General features: G+C 36.8%; 1 protein-coding gene across 1 annotated transcript in view; it reads right to left on the reverse strand.

The window, feature by feature from the left end:
* Positions 1-335: 335 nt before the first annotated feature.
* GFPT1 (glutamine--fructose-6-phosphate transaminase 1) overlaps positions 336-17,760 on the reverse strand; it is a 56,127-nt gene continuing 38,702 nt past the window's right edge. The window contains exons 13-19 of the mRNA XM_042932541.1: positions 16,547-16,667; positions 16,004-16,161; positions 8,683-8,797; positions 8,295-8,422; positions 7,564-7,731; positions 6,487-6,648; positions 336-5,837 (exon numbers count right to left, since the gene is read on the reverse strand). Coding sequence (XP_042788475.1) covers positions 5,793-5,837; positions 6,487-6,648; positions 7,564-7,731; positions 8,295-8,422; positions 8,683-8,797; positions 16,004-16,161; positions 16,547-16,667 — 897 coding nt within the window. The 3' untranslated portion in view covers positions 336-5,792. The remainder of the gene's footprint in view (positions 5,838-6,486; positions 6,649-7,563; positions 7,732-8,294; positions 8,423-8,682; positions 8,798-16,003; positions 16,162-16,546; positions 16,668-17,760) is intronic.

Genomic DNA, 17,760 nt, shown 5'->3' on the forward strand with positions numbered 1-17,760 from the left:
AAGTCTGGCAATTCTCCTTCTAAGACCTTACCATATTTATCTCCATTCCAGAACATACAAAGCTGAGTGACAGAGGCAAAAATTAACTTCTAAAGATCCCCAAGGTATGCAATAGCTGTGAGTTCCAGGATATAACTTATTAGGCTCTATTTTTAAACTGCTGGATGCCTCTAAATCACTCTTTATACTGCAGAAATTAAAAGCATATGAAAACATGTCAAGAGCTTTCATCTTAATAAGTATAAATAGTCTTTTTAATCTTATACAAACCAAGGTAGACTGATAAGTGGGTGGAAGGAAATAACTACAATTCTATCCAAAAAGCATTTCTCTAATTGTTTACAAGCTCCATTTTTTATTCCATATTTTCAACTGCACATCCAGACTTCATTTTCAAAAATCTTTTGAAATACGAAAAGGTACATACGGCTACATAACAGCATTAGGAGAAATACATTTGAGAAAACACAATAAGTGAACCTTGGAATTTCAGCCAACGAATCACATTAATAATATGAAGTTCAAAAACATGGCCTTTCAATCTTAGAAATAATCTCTTGTACACATGCTAACCAAAAAAAAAAGAACAATGAATTTTTCTGATTACACGCATAGTTCTGGGGAACAGATCAGCTGGTTAAATAACCTGTAACCTGGCAATCTGTCTGTATATTATTACAAGATTAGTTTATAGCTCCAGGATGTTTAAGCTAATAAAGTTCCTACACCATTTTTTTTTTTTAAAGGAAGAACTATTTACGTACAGAGATCAGTGAGGGAGACTTAACCCTTACTTCTTTCCTCATCCAAAAAACTGAAAGAATTCCTTTTTCTTAAATGCCACTCCCAATGACAAACTGGCCTCTAAATTTTTAGGGAAATTATTTCTTGGCCTTTACTAAGTACTCGGTAAATACTTACTGATAGCCAATTGAGGTGATTTTAAAGATAACCATTTAATAAAAGTAAAGCTGGATTTTATGCCAAAACGTGGCCCATGGAAAAAGTGATCCGTGCTGTGTGGCAGCCCCAGGCTTTGCTGTAGAGCAACACGGAGACAGAGCTGAGAGACTGGGCTCAGTTCTATGGGAAGGCAAAACAGCACAGCTATTCATTCAAACCACCCTGGCGGAACTCTGTCTCCTGCAGAACACAGCGAGTGCTGTAAGCACTAGGGATAGAGATTTTAGCTTGCTGTTTATAAAAGGATCCTGTAAAAGGAAGCTTTGTTCTATAATTAACAGATTGCCAGATACTTCAGAAACTTTAGATTTAGAGGACAGGCTGTCTTGCTACTCACCCATTTTAAATATCCTTCTTTTGCAACTATCACTTAAGCAAAGTGTCGATCACTGTATACGCCAGAAATCTGCTAGAAACACATTCTTACCAAAAAGTTCAAAACACTTGAGAAGGTACAGTATCTATGGAGTATGACATCAGAAAAAATAGAGCCTTTGCTTTATCTAATGATTCTTTCTAAAACAATTGGCAAGTTGAAGTGGAGACATGTAACTTTTGATTACATTTATGCAATCATCTCTTCTTTTAAAAAGCAACAGTAATGGATTAACTTCTAGCATTAGAGAAGTTTACTAACAACTAAACACTGGCTACATTCTTAGTGCAATACAATCTTTAACACATCTACCAACATGTACACACTTCAAATATTGGCAAATTGCTTCAAAATGTAATTCTCACTAAGTTTTGGTAACTTATTCACAGTTCACTGTTAGAGTTCTTGGACTTACAATACATGAAGAAGAAATGACCAACTGGCTCAGGAAACTAAACATTCGTCTTAAAAGAACAGAAAACTGAAACAAAGCAAGGATTCTAAAATCTCCAGCTCACAAAAAGTATAACTTACACAAATATGAAAAGTTTTATTTAAGCGAAAACAAAATAGCCACAGAACATTTTAAAAAGCTAACAGGATCATTCCCATATTCATTCTGAGTACCGTAAGAAAGGTAATTCAAGAATTTCCTAAAATGTTCTCATTAGCCATTATTTATGGTAGATTCCATAATATTGATTATCAAGCTATTACAGACTTACAAGTTAATACAGCATAACCTTACAGTCTTGCTAGTTAACTATGATGTTCATTTTAACCCTGGAAATGACTGGTTCAAAGCTAATGTCATCAGTCCTATTGGTTGTCATGTCATAGATCTGAAGATAAGGTTAAATTCATCAGGTAGGGAAATACTGATGTTTTAACTATCCTTAAATATTGTGAGAAAAACTCATGTGTTAGTATTTCTAAACTTGAGGTTAAAAAAGGTAATCTGAAATATGTTTTCATGGATAAGACACTCTATCCGGTGGTCTGGTATACAAAATCCACTAAATTTGTGGATATAAGGCTAAAATATCTTCCTTTACCATTTCCTTCCATTTCTTTGGCCTTCACAAATTCTATGCGAGCTATGATTTCTTTTTCAATAAACACTTTCCAATGACATTGTGCTTTTAGAAAAATCACTTAAATTGTAATATACAATAAATAGTTAACATTAGTCTTTCCCTTTTATTGCTACAGTATATCCTAATTTTTTTTAAGATAAAACACTGACTCCAAAAGACTTCTTAAAATGTTTGTTAAAGCAAACACTTCAGCTGGTCTTCCTTCTTTGAAGGTTTTAATATAAATAAGCGCCAAATGAACATCACCAAGGAGCTTTAAAGCAGGGGGGTGGGGGGCAGGGGGCTCCTTTCCCCCTGTCCTCATTATTAGCTTAGGCCAAGAGACCCGTATTCAGAAGGATAAGACACTACCATCTTAAAAACAACTTTCCACAAAACGTGAGACAGAAAATTTGTGTTAGCTCTCTTAACCCCCAGCCCCATCTGCACTCCACCCTGTGTCACCTCCCCTTGAGTGCTATCTATGCTTGCTTTTTACCTGCATTTCGCCTTTGCTATTCCTTGGAGTACCACAGATACATGGTCTAACCAGCCCGTGATAATAGCTAACTCTACAAAATGCATTTTAATAACCTCTTTTGAACATAATACGCCCCTAAACTTGGACCACTGTCTAAGTGAACAAATCTGCTAACAACATTTAACAACCCAGCTCACCTCCATTTTTCCACTCTCTCACCCTGTGCCTTGCAATCATCTTAATCTTCACCGGTGATAAGACGGCCTGGTGACAAGCAGACTTTACTTTAAACAAGATATCCTTTTCAGTTTCTTGCACACTGACTTGCCCGTAATAGGATGCTGACATATAGCAAACTAAAAACAGTTAACATTAATTTTCCTCTTATCATTTATATCTATGGCATAGGTAATTTAAAAGAGATAGAAAAGCTGACTGACTGCAGAGTAACAATCATTTACTGGGCCACGTGTTAGAGGTTACACACGACCCCAGCCTAAAAAGGGCTCATGGCTGAGGTAAGAAACTCTAAGTTACATATGAATGAATTTAAACTTTAAATGTACTACAAGAAAGAACTTTTTATATAAAGGACTCCTTTTGTAGAATATCTTTCTTGAAAAATCAGGTTTTCTTATCCTAGATTACATTGGTTTTAATTGGGCATGTGTACTTGTTAGTGATTTGCCTCATTACAGTATTTTTTGTGTTCATAATTAATGTGTAAAAGCATTTAAAAATCACTACATTAAATAAAATAAGAAGCAAGAAGGGATGAAGAGAAACCATGTTTATTTGGAAAATACCACTTCTTTGTTAATATCAGCTTTTGATATTCAATTCAGAACATATCCTAGCTTGAAGTGTGTGTGTGTGTGTGTGTGTGTGTGTGTGTGTGTGTGTAAGAGAGAGACAGACAGACAGCCATAGAAGAGAAAAACAGAGAAACTGAAAACTAATGATTGATTTCACATATTTGTTCACTTGGGATGCTGATTCAAACTTTTTAGGCCATTAGGAAATGCCAAACCCATACAAATCAGAAACATAAAATGCATAATTTAACCAACAGAAGAAATGACTCTAAACATATACTAAAATTAGCAAGCCTAAACAAAATAATCTCAGAAACATTTAAAATACATAGATATAGCCATAGTAGCTATATATAAGATGTAAATAGTAACCTTACTTTATTTTTAGAAACAATCAGGTTTCTAGTCTCCATCTATGACAGTCCTTCCAAAGTACCTCAAAATATGCAAAGTACTTTTTCTAACCCTAATACACAAGCAGAACTCTGTGCTGCACTTGCAGCAATTGCTTTTAGAAAATCTTAACCTCATCAAGAAATTCAAACACAGAAAAAAGAAAAAGGCTGAATTTACTTAAATAATTATGCTAAGTATCTTCACAATTTAAAAGTGAAAACTTTAAAAAGAGAAGGACTTCACCAAAACACAGACACGCTGCCCTATAACCCCCAAGATTTGGCAAAAAAACCCCATGGGGAAATTATTACTCAAGACATTTTGGGTGTCAAACCAATATTCTACTCTATTTTAATCTAAATTGTTAATTTCCATTTCCGATGTAAACCAGCTGAAGGCACCTCGATTTCACTTTATTTATTCATATCTTCTTCATTCCTAAATATATTTCAGGAGTAAAACACAGATAATAGAGAAAAATACCTAGGAAGTAACATTATATTTGATGCAATCCTTCACTAGTCTCAGTGTAAAGCATACGGCTTTCTCGAAGCCTAGCCCAGCATACACACTTAGAGTCAAGTGATTAGTCAAAAAACTTGCAAATCTTCCAAACTACAGAGAACTTCCACCTGGCGCAAAGGTACTAGTTTATGCAACAAGGCAGTAAAAAGCTAAAATTCACTACAAGACAATTTTCCTCAGGGCAAAATTAAAGAGAAATCTACATATATCAGTACTGATTTAATCCCAGACATTTGGTAACAACTTTGTGTGGTAATTTCAAAGAATAAGGTAAACTAAGTCATTCAGCAGTCATTAAACAAAACAAAACAAAAAACTACAGATATTAGAAAATAGAAACCAGTTTTAGAAAATGGAAAAAACCAGGAGTAGGACACCCCATCTGTATGTCCCCCATCTTCACACTGAAAACCATGTTGTCAGTTGTCTAAAGCAGCTCAAATTTAAAAGTTTGTGCTATGAGATTGTGCAAATAACTTGCTGTTAAGAACTGGAGAAAAACAAATACACTACACACTCTAGCTTCCTAAGTGAACTCAACTTCCACCTAACAAGCAACAGGTCTGAGAGACTCAGGTTAATGTAACTTACATAGAAATCCCACCAAGAAATTCCACCAAGAAAAGCTTTCACTTTTTAAGTTCTACAGTTTGATTTAAAACCAAAACACAAACAAACTTCAAAACAAATCACAGCATCTTCTCTTTACACGTAAACTTAGCAAGACCTTAATTAAATGTCCAAGTATTAGCATACATTGCTGCTGGCTTCAGATATCCAAATAAATGTACTACACTTTCTTTGAGCTGAATGAATAGAAGCTCGGTAAAACAAAGGCCAATTATTCTAAAAACACACAGTCCTCCCAGGCTGAAGTGGAGGACCCAGAAATCCAACATCCAGCATCCTTTAAAGAAAATGAGAGCTAAATCTCTTTGTGATAACAATTCCAATATAAATTCCATTATTTAAACTCCCCCACAAATTACTGGAAAAATATGAGGTAATTTCACAAAAATCACAAATTGAGTGGAGTAATTATAACCGATATATAAATAAGGATTTACTAAAAAAGGCTTCGAGGGGTGCTATTTTAAATCAAGGTGTTAAATACAAAAGGTGTCTTGTGTTGCTCAATCGCCCAGAGTTGCAGATGCTCCTTATTCTACAGTTACAGATTTGGCAAGGTTCCGGGGGAAATCAACCTGCAAAAAAAAGAGCGATATTTGAATATTGTATAGACTGGGGGGAGAGGAGCAGTTACTCTAAGCAAATTATTTTTGTATATAAAACCAGAAAACAACATGTTCATTAACCATGTTAGTTACACACTACAAAGAACTAAAATGGGAAAATACAATCAAATAATGTATCTCAAAAGTCTTGAAAAGAGGAAAAAGGATCCTGAAGGAGCAGGTTCGGCACAGGAAGTGCTCCCACGGTCCTCCATAAAGGTGGCAGCCCTCTCAGGGGACACTGGAAGTGTGGAAGAGTGGGATGTTCAATGGTCAGAGTGACTGCGAGGCCAGGAATGCTACGTCCTGTGGTGCGTGGGGGCGTCCCAAACAAGAACTGCCAAGAGCTACCCCAAAAGAAACAGGAAACACAGAGGTGTTCCCCAAGGAGGTCATCTCTAATCTCGGAGTTAGGGTCCAAAGTTCCTTCAGGTTCTATATGTAAGAAAAGGTTACGATGTAACTTACAAATCGGGCCATGCCGCTTTAACAGGTGACAGATAAATATCTGAAGGATTTCCCAAATGCTATTGCTAAAAATTTCAAAGGAAAACGCTGAAAGTGAACTGGGTAAAAAAAAAAAAAAAGTCCAAGATTTCTGCAGGGGCCCATCACGTACATCATAGCCTCTCAGCACAGCAAGGTGGAAAGCCAGCAACTGTAAGGGGATCACACTGAGAATGCCCTGCAAGCAGTCCACAGAGTGGGGCACCTTGATTGTTCTGTTTGTGTTCTTAATGGTCTCGGTATCTTCCTTATCACATATCACCACTGGGCGTCCCTGGGAAAGAAACACACACACACAGATGCACCATCACTGGTAAGCAAAGGCAGGGCTGTTGCACGTGAATGTGCAAATTTTGCACTGAACATCTGCATGTGGCCTCACTGACTCACAATCCCATGTGGTAAATCAGATTGATCTCACTTATAGCCAAGGAAACGGAAACTTTGTGGGATTCAGTAATGGGCTTAAACTCACACAAACAAGGGGTGCCTGGGTGGCTCAGTCGGTTAAGCATCCGACTTCAGCTCAGGTCACGATCTCACTGTCTGTGAGTTCGAGCCCCGCGTCGGGCTCTGTGCTGACCGCTCAGAGCCTGGAGCCTGTTTCAGATTCTGTGTCTCCCTCTCTCTCTGACCCTCCCCCGTTCATGCTCTGTCTCTCTCTGTCTCAAAAATAAATAAACGTTAAAAAAAAAAAAAATAAACTCACACAAACAAGAAATACCCGGCTCAGTACTCGAATCCAAGTCGGCCTGCCCTCAAAGCTCAACTTCATGACCACTACATTGTGCTCAGACAGTAATATCTTTGAGGCTTTATATAAAAGCCAAATGATCTGAAGAAAACTGTTAAGCACAGCACCTGTAATATTAATGTAAAACCTAGTTCCTCCTGAAATATACTTTTAAGAATATTAACTTAAGAGGGAGCAGCATACACTAATAAATAGGACAAGATCTGGAGACGAGACCTCAGTTTTGGTCTTGGCTCTGCTTATTAAGAGATCTAGGAGCCGGGTCCCGTCAAAACTCTTCAGCATCTCCGATTCTTCACATGTAAACTTAAACATGTTTTCTAAGCCTCCTACCAGGCACTGGATTATCACTTTAAATGTCATAAAATTCAAATAAGCTTTAGTGACCCAACTCTTAGAGAACCCCGGGTCCCCTCACAGCAGCCCCTAACTTACCTGCCTAGCAACCACCTGCTGAAGAGCATTCTGACACTTCGCATAAGTGTGATCTCTCATGATAATCATGATGACAGGCATCAACTTATCCACCAAAGCCAGAGGGCCATGTTTCAATTCACCAGCAAGGATGCCTTCAGAGTGCATATAAGTGATTTCTTTGATTTTCTAACAGGAAAGAACTAGATTAGTCTTCAGTTTGTTTTTCAAAAACCCATTCTTAAGTAAATATTACACAAAACATCTGGTGTCTGAAGTCACTATTTATCCAGAAGTATTAAAGGACCACTGACCTGTAAATACAGGTTAATAGATCATTATTTCTAAACTCTCAACAAGTAACTATAAGTTTTAAAACCACAAAAACTTTTTGAAGATTTTAGGTGACCATGAATATATTCATATTACTCGGTGGCTGTTCTCTACTTGCCTCATGCTTGACCTCAATTAAATCTCACACCTAGAAAAAATTCAATCTTTTATTTATTCATATTTGGACAACAAATTAACCAAGTTACTTGCTAAACCCAAATTACCACACTAAAATGTACTTTTCTTGATTTTCACTTTTGAATTAAGTATTCTGTTACCCTTTCTCAAGATAACAAATCAGAGTACATAAAAACAAAGGCATTTTCAAAAATTCCACCTATTTCATTCCATTTAAAAATTATGGCTACGTGCCAGGTCCTCATGTCCAACAGACTGAAATTACAAGTGAGAAGACTTACTAGTGCCCCTTCAAGACAAGTAGCATAATGATAGCCACGTCCCATTATCAAGACTGACTTCTGATGATAAAGTTCCGTTGCCAGTTTCTGAATTTCATCATCCATGCTCAATACTTCCTTGATCAAATCTGTTAAGAATATTAACAAAGTCTATGAAAGAAGGACAATAAACTGAACTGATATAGTAACAATAATATACTGGTAGCAACCAACAAAAGACCAGTGCTTCTATCTTCTGTGATCTCAGTGAGGGATTTTTAAATACATAGGCAAAAAAGATCTTTTTGACTAAATAGCTATAAACCACAGCGTCAAGGGCAAGAAGAGAACTTTGCCCGTTAGCTACTTCCTCGGACAACAAAAATGTACTGTGTGAGGATCTTCATACCAGGCAGCCGCTTCAATCCAAGCATGATCTCTTTGCGTCTCTCTTGCATGGAGATCCTGTCATCACACATCATGAGGGCAAACATCACAAGGGACACAAACTGGCTGGTGTAAGCCTGGAACAACGCAAAAAAGCACAATTAGCTGCAGTTGCATTTTAAGAACTTGGAATTTTTAATGTAAAACGATGAAAATAAAGACTTTCCTCCCATTAGTTTTACAAATATGTATTGCCCATTTTTTTTTTTGTTTTTTTTTTTTTTTTTAATTTTTTTTTTTAGCGTTTATTCATTTTTGAGACAGATAGAGACAGAGCATGAATGGGGGAGGAGCAGAGAGAGAGGGAGACACAGAATCTGAAACAGGCTCCAGGCTCTGAGCTGTCAGCACAGAGCCTGACGCGGGGCTCGAACTCACGGACCGCGAGATCATGACCTGAGCCGAAGTCAGACGCCCAACCGACTGAGCCACCCAGGCGCCCCTGTATTGCCCATTTTTTAAAATAGCATTAGTAACAGCGAACTGAACCAGTACTTGAGAAATCTATCACTATTCTTCCTTTCTGAATTTGAACAAATGACCTAACTTTTATTTCCAAAGACAAAAACAGAAGTTCCTTCTAATGCACTAGAAAGGAAAAGCGAGCAGAGAGTAACTCTGCACATGCACGACCAATTTAAGTTTTTGATAGAAGTCAAAAGCAAGGCACTCACTGAAGAATCCCTGAGGTACTTACACTGGTTTGGTTGGATTTTTAAAAAATTGTTCTTTGAGGGGTGCCTGGGTGGCTCAGTCAGTTAAGTGTCTGACTTCAGCTCAGGTCATGATCTCGCCATCCGTAAGTTTGAACCCCGCATTGGGCTCTGTGCTGATAGCTCAAAGCCTGTAGCCTGCTTGAGATTCTCTGTCTCCCTCTCTCTCTGACCCTCCCCTGTTCATTCTCTCACTCTCTCTCTCTCTCTTTCTCAAAAATGAACATTAAAATTTTTGTTAAATAATAATAAATAAAATAAAAATTGTTCTTGGATTTTTTAACCTTTGCCAATATACTTTGTTGCTCACTGCCACCTTCCCCCATCCCCATCCCCAGTTTGGCTAAAAAAAAATTTTTTTGCTTCAATTGTAGAAAGGTAAGTAGAAATAAGAATAATCCTCAATCTTAGAAATAATTGCATTTTAATAATGGTATTAATAACATTTGTGAATACTGCCTTCTAATCTTCACTGCCTTTCTTTTCTTTAAATGGTTAAGAAACTTCTCTCTCAAAAATAAACACTAAAAAAAATTTTTAAAAAGGGGGGGGCACCTGAGTGGCTCAGTCACTTAGGTGTCTGGCTTCAGCTCATGTCATGATCTGGAGGTCTGTGGGTTCAAGCCCCACCTCGGACTCTGCTGACAGCTCACAGCTCAGAGTCTGGAGCCTGCTTCAGATTCTGTGTCTCCCTCTCTCTGCCCCTCCCCTGCTTCCTCTCTGTTTCTCTCTCTCAAAAATAAATAAATATTTAAAAAATTTAAAAATAAATAAATAGTTAAACTTAATTAGTAGGTATAATTTTATAACTTGCTCTTATTCTCCATTAAATCACAAGCACTTTCCCAAGGAAGACTGCCTTCTTTCTTGTTTACTACCGTGTGAGGCACAGTTTTGAAACTTGGGCAGCTTTCCATCTCTTTAGGCCTCAGATGGCCCACCTGTCAAAGGGACATTTATTTTCAAAGTTATCATGAGAATGAAATGAGACCAGTGTAAAGCACTCGGCATGACAGCTGACACACAGGTTCAAAACAAACTTTTACTCATAAAAGTTTGAACTAAAAGACATTTATTTTCCTAGGCCATAAAAATGGTGAATGTTTAAAACCTGCAGTCAACTATGGGGCACCCGGGTGGCTCAGTTAGTTAAGCATCCAACTCTTGATTTCGACTCAGGTCATGATCTCACAGTCCACAGGATTGAGCCCTGCATCAGGGGCTCTGTGCTCAAAACTAACTAACTAACTAACTAACTAACTAAATAAATAAATAAATAAATAAAACTTTCTGTCAACTACCAAGACTATTTTCATTCCCATTAGCTGTATGAGAATGTGAGAGATGCATAGATGCGTATATGTTTACCATTTGCCTGTTAGGTAATGGCCTCTCAATACTACTTTATCACAAATATCCTGAATCTGACAAGTTAAGATTGTTTTCATGTTCATTGGCCATTTATGTTTTCTCTTTGAAAACTTAATTTCATTGTTCTTCACTTGTTTCTGCACTTGGGGTGTGGGAGTTCTGTTTTGTTTTTTTTAGTTGGTCTTAAGGTCTTTATTGTTACGTTTCAAATACTTTTTTCCCAGTTTGGGGTAAACCTTTTTTTATAATGGATTTATTAACTTAGAAGTTTTATTTTTTTTAACTGTTAAGTAGTACTGTTAGGCTTAGTCCTTCCATTCTAGAATCAGTTAAGTACTATTAATTTTCTTAATTCTGTTGTTTTCGTTGTCCCTTTTTATTCAATTTTTTTTCTTTTCAGTCCATCTGAAATTTATTTTAGTGCAAGGTGTTAACTTGTGTTTTATTCTTACAAATAGCCAATTTTCCCTCCATTTCAGCCCACCCTTCTCTACTGGCTCATGACATTTCCTGTAGCCTCAGTTCTCACAGCATACCAGAGTTGTGTTGCAGAACTACTAATTCTGTCCCACAGATCTGTCAGTTGTTTACAAAACAATCTTCCCATCCAGAAACACAGCATTTCCATCAATTTGTGCTAAAAATGTAAAAGTCCGTAAAGTTACAGTTTTCATCTACTCAATAAGTATTTATTAGGGAGCATCTTAGACACTGCTTGGTAGAGTTGTAAGTATTTTTATAGCTATTGAAAACAGAATCCCTCCTCCAAACACACCCCTCATATCTTTTCTAAGTAGCCACTGTCAATTTATAGGAAAATATCTTGTATATATTTTATATAAAGCACTTTGTATGAATTCTTCATTCTAAGAAATCTTTTACTTGGTATTCTTAAGCTCTGCAGGTAGTCTGTCCTGTCGATTGCAAATAAGGAGAACCTTGTTTCATTCATTTTTCTCTATTATTTGTCTCCTGCTATTTTGGGTTTCTTTTTTCTTTTTTAGTAAAGCATTTAATGCTATGAAGTTACTTCTAATGATCATTTTGGCCGCACTTTCTAAATTTTGAACCATGTTTGTTCATTGTCATTATTTTTGCATGAAGTCTTTTTAATAGCAGTTTTGAGACCTTTTTAACTCACCAGTCATTTAGAGAAACTATATTTTATATTTCAGGCATTTGAGGTTCTTATTTATTTATTTACTTTGAAAGAGAGACAGAGACAGAGAGAGCACGCACACATGAGGGAGAAGGACAGAGGGAATCTTTTTTTTTTTTTTTTTATGTTTATTTTTGAGAGAGAGAGCAAGCAAGCAAGGGAGGGGCAGAGACAGAGGGAGACAGAAGATCCAAAGTGGGCTCTGAGTTGACGGCAGAGAGTCTGATGCAGTGCTTGAACTCATGAACCGTGAAATCATGACCTGAGCTGAAGTCAGACGCTTAATTGACTGAGCCACTCAGGAGCCTCAGGAGAGAGAGAATCTTAAGCAGGCTCCACACTCAGCAAGGATCCTAGTACGGGACTCTATCCCACAACCCTGGAATCATGACCTGAGCCAAAATCAAGAGTCGGACACTCAACCAACTGAGCCACCCAAGTGCCCCCTTATATTTTATTATTAAATTACTAGGAATAGTGCGGTGTGGTCAGCTACAGTGCTATATATAATTTTAACATTAAGAAATTTATTCCGATTTTTTTTTTTTGTAGATTATAGGCTGAATTTCTACTACTCTTCTCTGGATAAGGAATCACTTCATTAGTGAATATTTTCCTGTCATAATGTGGAAAATGAGCCTCTTGTATAATAAAAATCACAGTCTGCTAATGCTCCTTACCTTCCCAGTAGTTAAATGAGACTCCCTATTGTCCCTTGCTGGACCTCCCAGCTGCTAGCTGCTCATACAATTCCTTCACAGCTACCTGTCCCTGTGTTCCCATGTGTCCTACCAGTAGGCTGTGATTCCCCGCCCCCCACAACAGCACTGAAGTGGATTCACAGCCCCCAGCCTCCAGGCTAATGAGCACATCTGTATTCTTAAACTCCAGTCCCTTCCAGTCTACCTTTTCCTACTGACAGTTATTTTTCAATAAACCAATTAATCACAAAACATATGATCAGGACAGGGGGAGAGACCCAGTATCTGGGACCCATGGGATCCCTAAACTGTTTCCAATTCAAACCAATCAGATGGTTTTTACCTGAGTAAAAATGTTATTTTACATAGTAACATTTCCTTATTTGGACTTAAGACATCTCAACACTGGTTTTTAAATATAAATATTAAATAGAATAACTTTAACCTAGAATAGAATAACGCACATATTTTTCCATTGCATTCTTATTACAGCTTAATTTACAATTTCATGCTTTTCATTTCATCAATATATACCAGAAAACAAATTATGAGGAAAGCAAATTACACCTCACACTTAGAACTTACTGAAGTTTGAAAGAATTTACCAGGAAAATGTTGACTCTGAACTTTTAAACTTGGTTTTACTTTTTATTAGGCCAAAAAGTTATTATCGGTTTATTTTTAAAATTCAACAAAAGTCAGTACTGTGGTTAAATTTTAAACACCTGCAATAACATACAAAAATTGCTAAACCTGCATATTTATGCCCATCAATTCCTACAGAAACACAAACTGTCTATGATCTGAAATTATGAGAAACTTACCCTCTCTCTAGCCCTGACAGTTTTTTAGGCAAAGTTGGGGATTTGTAATCAAGATTATAGAATTCTTGTGCTAGCTCCATCACGGGGCCAGGGATTAGGACCAATAATAAACGTTTTTGATCACCTATTAACACGTAAACATATCTGCCATTCAGAAACAGCCTATTACTAAAAACTGCAAAACTTGTACAACTCCAAGCCTAGAATGTCTAAGGCAATTGAAGAAAACAAAATTTAGAATCCAAGAAAACTTAAAGAATCCAAGAAAAATTAAAGAAAGACTAAACTGCTAGGCTTACTAAGAATTTTAAGGAAGTCATTTTTTAAAAGAAATTAATTAAAATATCTACTATGAAAAGATGCTTATTTTCTTGCATAAGATGTAACCATTGGAGAAACTGGGTGAAAAGTACATGGACTTCTCTGTACTATCTTTGCAACTTCCTATAAACCTATAGTTATCCCAAAATAAAAAGATTTTTTAAAAGGACCTGCAAAAAAGAGAACTACTGCTAGAAATAACAACATGAAAAAAATCTCAAAAACGTCCTGTTAAGTGGAAGAAGTCAGACACAAAAGGCATGCATTATACAATCCCATTTATAAGAAATTTCTAGAAAATGACATAGTATAGCAAGAGAAAGCAATTATAGCTACCTCAGGCTGAGGCTAAGAGGCAGGAGTAGGGGTTAACTGGAAATGGGCACAAAGGAACTTTTTTTCAAGTAAGTCTTCTAAAACAGGTCTGTAGTGACAGTTACACAAATTTACTAACACTATACACTGAAAATTAGTGAATGTTATGGTGTGAAATTTATACCTCAATAAAGCTATAGAAGAAAAGGTTAATGGTAGAATCCAGGTGATAGGTATATGGGTGTTAACATAAAATTCCTTTAACTCTGCTGTGTGTTTGAAAATATCGTAATAAAATGTTGAGAAAAATTAAAGTTTCTGTGAGAAACAGAATTAGAAATCAAAAAAATTGTACTTCCCCTGGCAGCTCACAGTTCAAGAAAGATTTTAATAAAAAGGAAGTCATAGCGTCCATTCAGTGGTGTGACCCCACATCCCACATATCCCACGGTGAAGCCCTTGTTTCGCCATGTGTTGTGAATAAAAGGGCCTTGGAATGCCAATCCCTGATCAAAGCTGTCTGTCTGGACACTGTTCCAAAACTCTGTATGCTGCTGCTGAGGGCGGCTGGTTATTTATTCAGGCACAGAATGGAAACCCAAGCACAAACAACGTACATGTTTTAATTACCACATGGAGAAAATTCAGGTTTCAGCTTTCTGCAAATTATAGTGTTAGCAACATCAAAGTAACCAAGAAACAAAAAACCTCACTCAGAGTTTTTACAGAAGAATCACAAATTTCTCCTCCCCCCCAAAACTTCTGAGTTTCTTTAAAATGAAAAAAATTCAGGGGCGCCTGGGTGGCTCAGTCGGTTGGGCATCCAACTTTGGCTCAGGTCGTGATCTCACTGTTGGTGAGTTCAAGTCCTGCGTTGGGCTCTGTGCTAACAGCTCGGAGCCTGGAGCCTGCTTCAGACTCTGTGTCTCCCTCTCTCTCTGCCCATCCCCCACCACTCACACTTTGTCTCTCTCTCTCAAAAATAAATAAACATTAAAAAAATTTTTTTCTAATGAAAAAAATTCAAATGTAGCTATGCACATGTTAACATCTTCTTCTACACACCTTTAATTAGAATCAAATTCACTGATACCTAAGTATCTCATTAAACAATCAGCAAGAAATATTACACAAGCAGAAAAACAAAAATGCTAAAATCAAAAGAGTAATGCATTTGTGCAAAGAGAATCTTTTGCATTTATATATCTAAGATTCCTATTTTTATTACTAATACTAAATTTACATACATCCCAATTTCAAAGAGCAAAGTAGTCTAAGGCCCTAAAAAAAGTGTTTAAGTCTCCACAGATGTAGTATCCAAAGAGGAATTGATACTGTCATAGGATATTCATTTTTATTTTTTTAAATAGGCAAATTTTATACCAAAGGTGTACCTCCCTTACAAACTTTCAAAGGTAGTATGTACATTTTGTCATACTTATTAGAAACTATAAGTGTGCAAATAAAATATGTCAATAAACTATTGTCAAAATGTCAAAAACTATTAGAATTGAACTGGATGTTTTAAAAAAAAAAAAAAAAAACTGGATGCTTCTAAATTTGTTATTTTTCTAATTCCCTAACTATCCTTAATAAAAGAAGAGAACATCATATTTACCATGTACCCCACGGCACCGGCAGGAGGAAGAGAAGTGATAAATGGATAGCCAGCAGAGGCCCTTTCAACCCCTCAAGATGGGACTGAGGCAGAGAATGACAAGTGTTTTATCTATTACTCACCATGAAGTTGTAAAATAATTACAATGATTAGTAAACTTGATGAGTTCTGTAAGTGCTAACAAATGACCCAGAAGATACAGATTAGTGTGCTCCACCACAACTATGATTAGATAATCATGACAACAAAGTCAAGACTTACTTTTGTGCTGGCCACACCAATCTCGGGCCCGGCATTAATGTGAACTCCACAGTCTGTCTCCCTTGATATGGAACTGCCCACCGTGTTTGTGATCCCCACAGTTAAAGCTCCTCTCTCCTTACAGTACCGAAGACCCATCAGGGTGTCTGCTGTCTCACCTGTGTAAGAAGGAAGATAAAAGTAACACACAGAGCAGACCCTGTTTCTTAGATGCAAAAACAAAAAACTGACTATACTTTCAAGAATATCATTTAAGTAAAATTTAAAACATGCACTTAAAATAATAAGTTTGCCAAACTTTTAATAAAAGCTTCCTACTTTTTAGGATCTCCTTTCCTACTTTGTCTTTGAAAATTCAGCTCCTTGAGAGTAAAATGTTAATTTTACAAATTCATAAACAATTATGTAATATCAAAATAAACCTGGACTTGTCAAGTCATCTGTAATACCTATTTGTCTTCAAATAGCAGTTTCTGCCAAGATATGCTATGATTATGAGCAAGAATGACTTTCCTTTCCTTCAAGTTTTTAAAATTAGCATACCTGACTGACTAATGAAAAAGCAAACATCATCTCGAAAAACTGGTGTGTTTCTATCCAGGAAATCACTGGCAAGCTCCACCATAACGGGCAACTCAGTCAGCTCTTCGAGAACTTGACGTGTCTGCAAGGAAAAGATGACCTGGTCATATGACCTTACTTCACATACTCTTGCTCACTGGACTTCCTTGGATTCAATGTATACTTTTCATAAAAATGATACAACAAGCATTGTTAGAAAATACAAATACAGACTATCCCACCGGCCAGCATACAAGCACTGTTAACATTTATACAAGTCTCTTTAGACAGTTAGCAATGCATATATTCTTATAAGCAAACACACCCACACATATAAAATGTTTTGAAGGTAGAAAAAGCACTGTTCTGAGTTAGCTTGAATGTTATCTCTAACTTCCTAATTCCTAATTTTTTAATGACAATTCCTATTTCAAATGAGATAGCCCCAGATATATAAACACCTCGTGAAAAATTAAACACTTCAAAAATACTATGTATCCACAAAGAGTACCATTTTCCAAAAAAATCAATACATTTTAGAAATCTTGTTTAAGAAAGCTTACTATTTCCAAACTTTGCAGCATGGAGGGTGAAGTAGGGAAGTAGGGGGCAGTGTGCTTCTATTCAAAGAATATCATAACATTTCTTTTACTAATTTCTCTTTCTTTTCTTTTCAAATTTTTATTTAAATTCTAGTTAGTTAACATATAGCTAATTTCTACTCTAATTCAATTCCTTTTACTCTCATCATCAGAAAATGTAAAACAATAGACAAAAATAAACTCTTAGGCAGCAAAATTTTTAGGCCCTACAGATGCATACATTTGGTTGTTGTGGAGACCACCTGCTTCTTTACACAAGCACCCCCTCCCCCATCTCTTGCCCCACCAGTGCATTTCTCCTTCACAGTAGTGAAACAACTGTAAAGGTTTCCTCACTTCATAGCCCTTTTTTTTTTTTTTTTTGAGAGAGAGAGAGAGAGAGCATGAGCAGGGGAGGGGCAGAAGAAGTGGGAGAGAGACAATCTTAAGCAGGCTTCGCACTATCAGTGCAGAGCCCAGACGCGGGGCTCAATCTCATAATCATGACATGAGCCGAAATCAAAAATAGACTATCAAACACCTCACCTACTGAGCCACCTCACCTACTGAGCCACCAGGGTGCCTCAGCCCTTTAACTTTCTTTTCCACAAGGGC

Source organism: Panthera leo, chromosome A3, assembly GCF_018350215.1.
Source record: "Panthera leo isolate Ple1 chromosome A3, P.leo_Ple1_pat1.1, whole genome shotgun sequence".
Taxonomy (NCBI): domain Eukaryota; kingdom Metazoa; phylum Chordata; class Mammalia; order Carnivora; family Felidae; genus Panthera; species Panthera leo.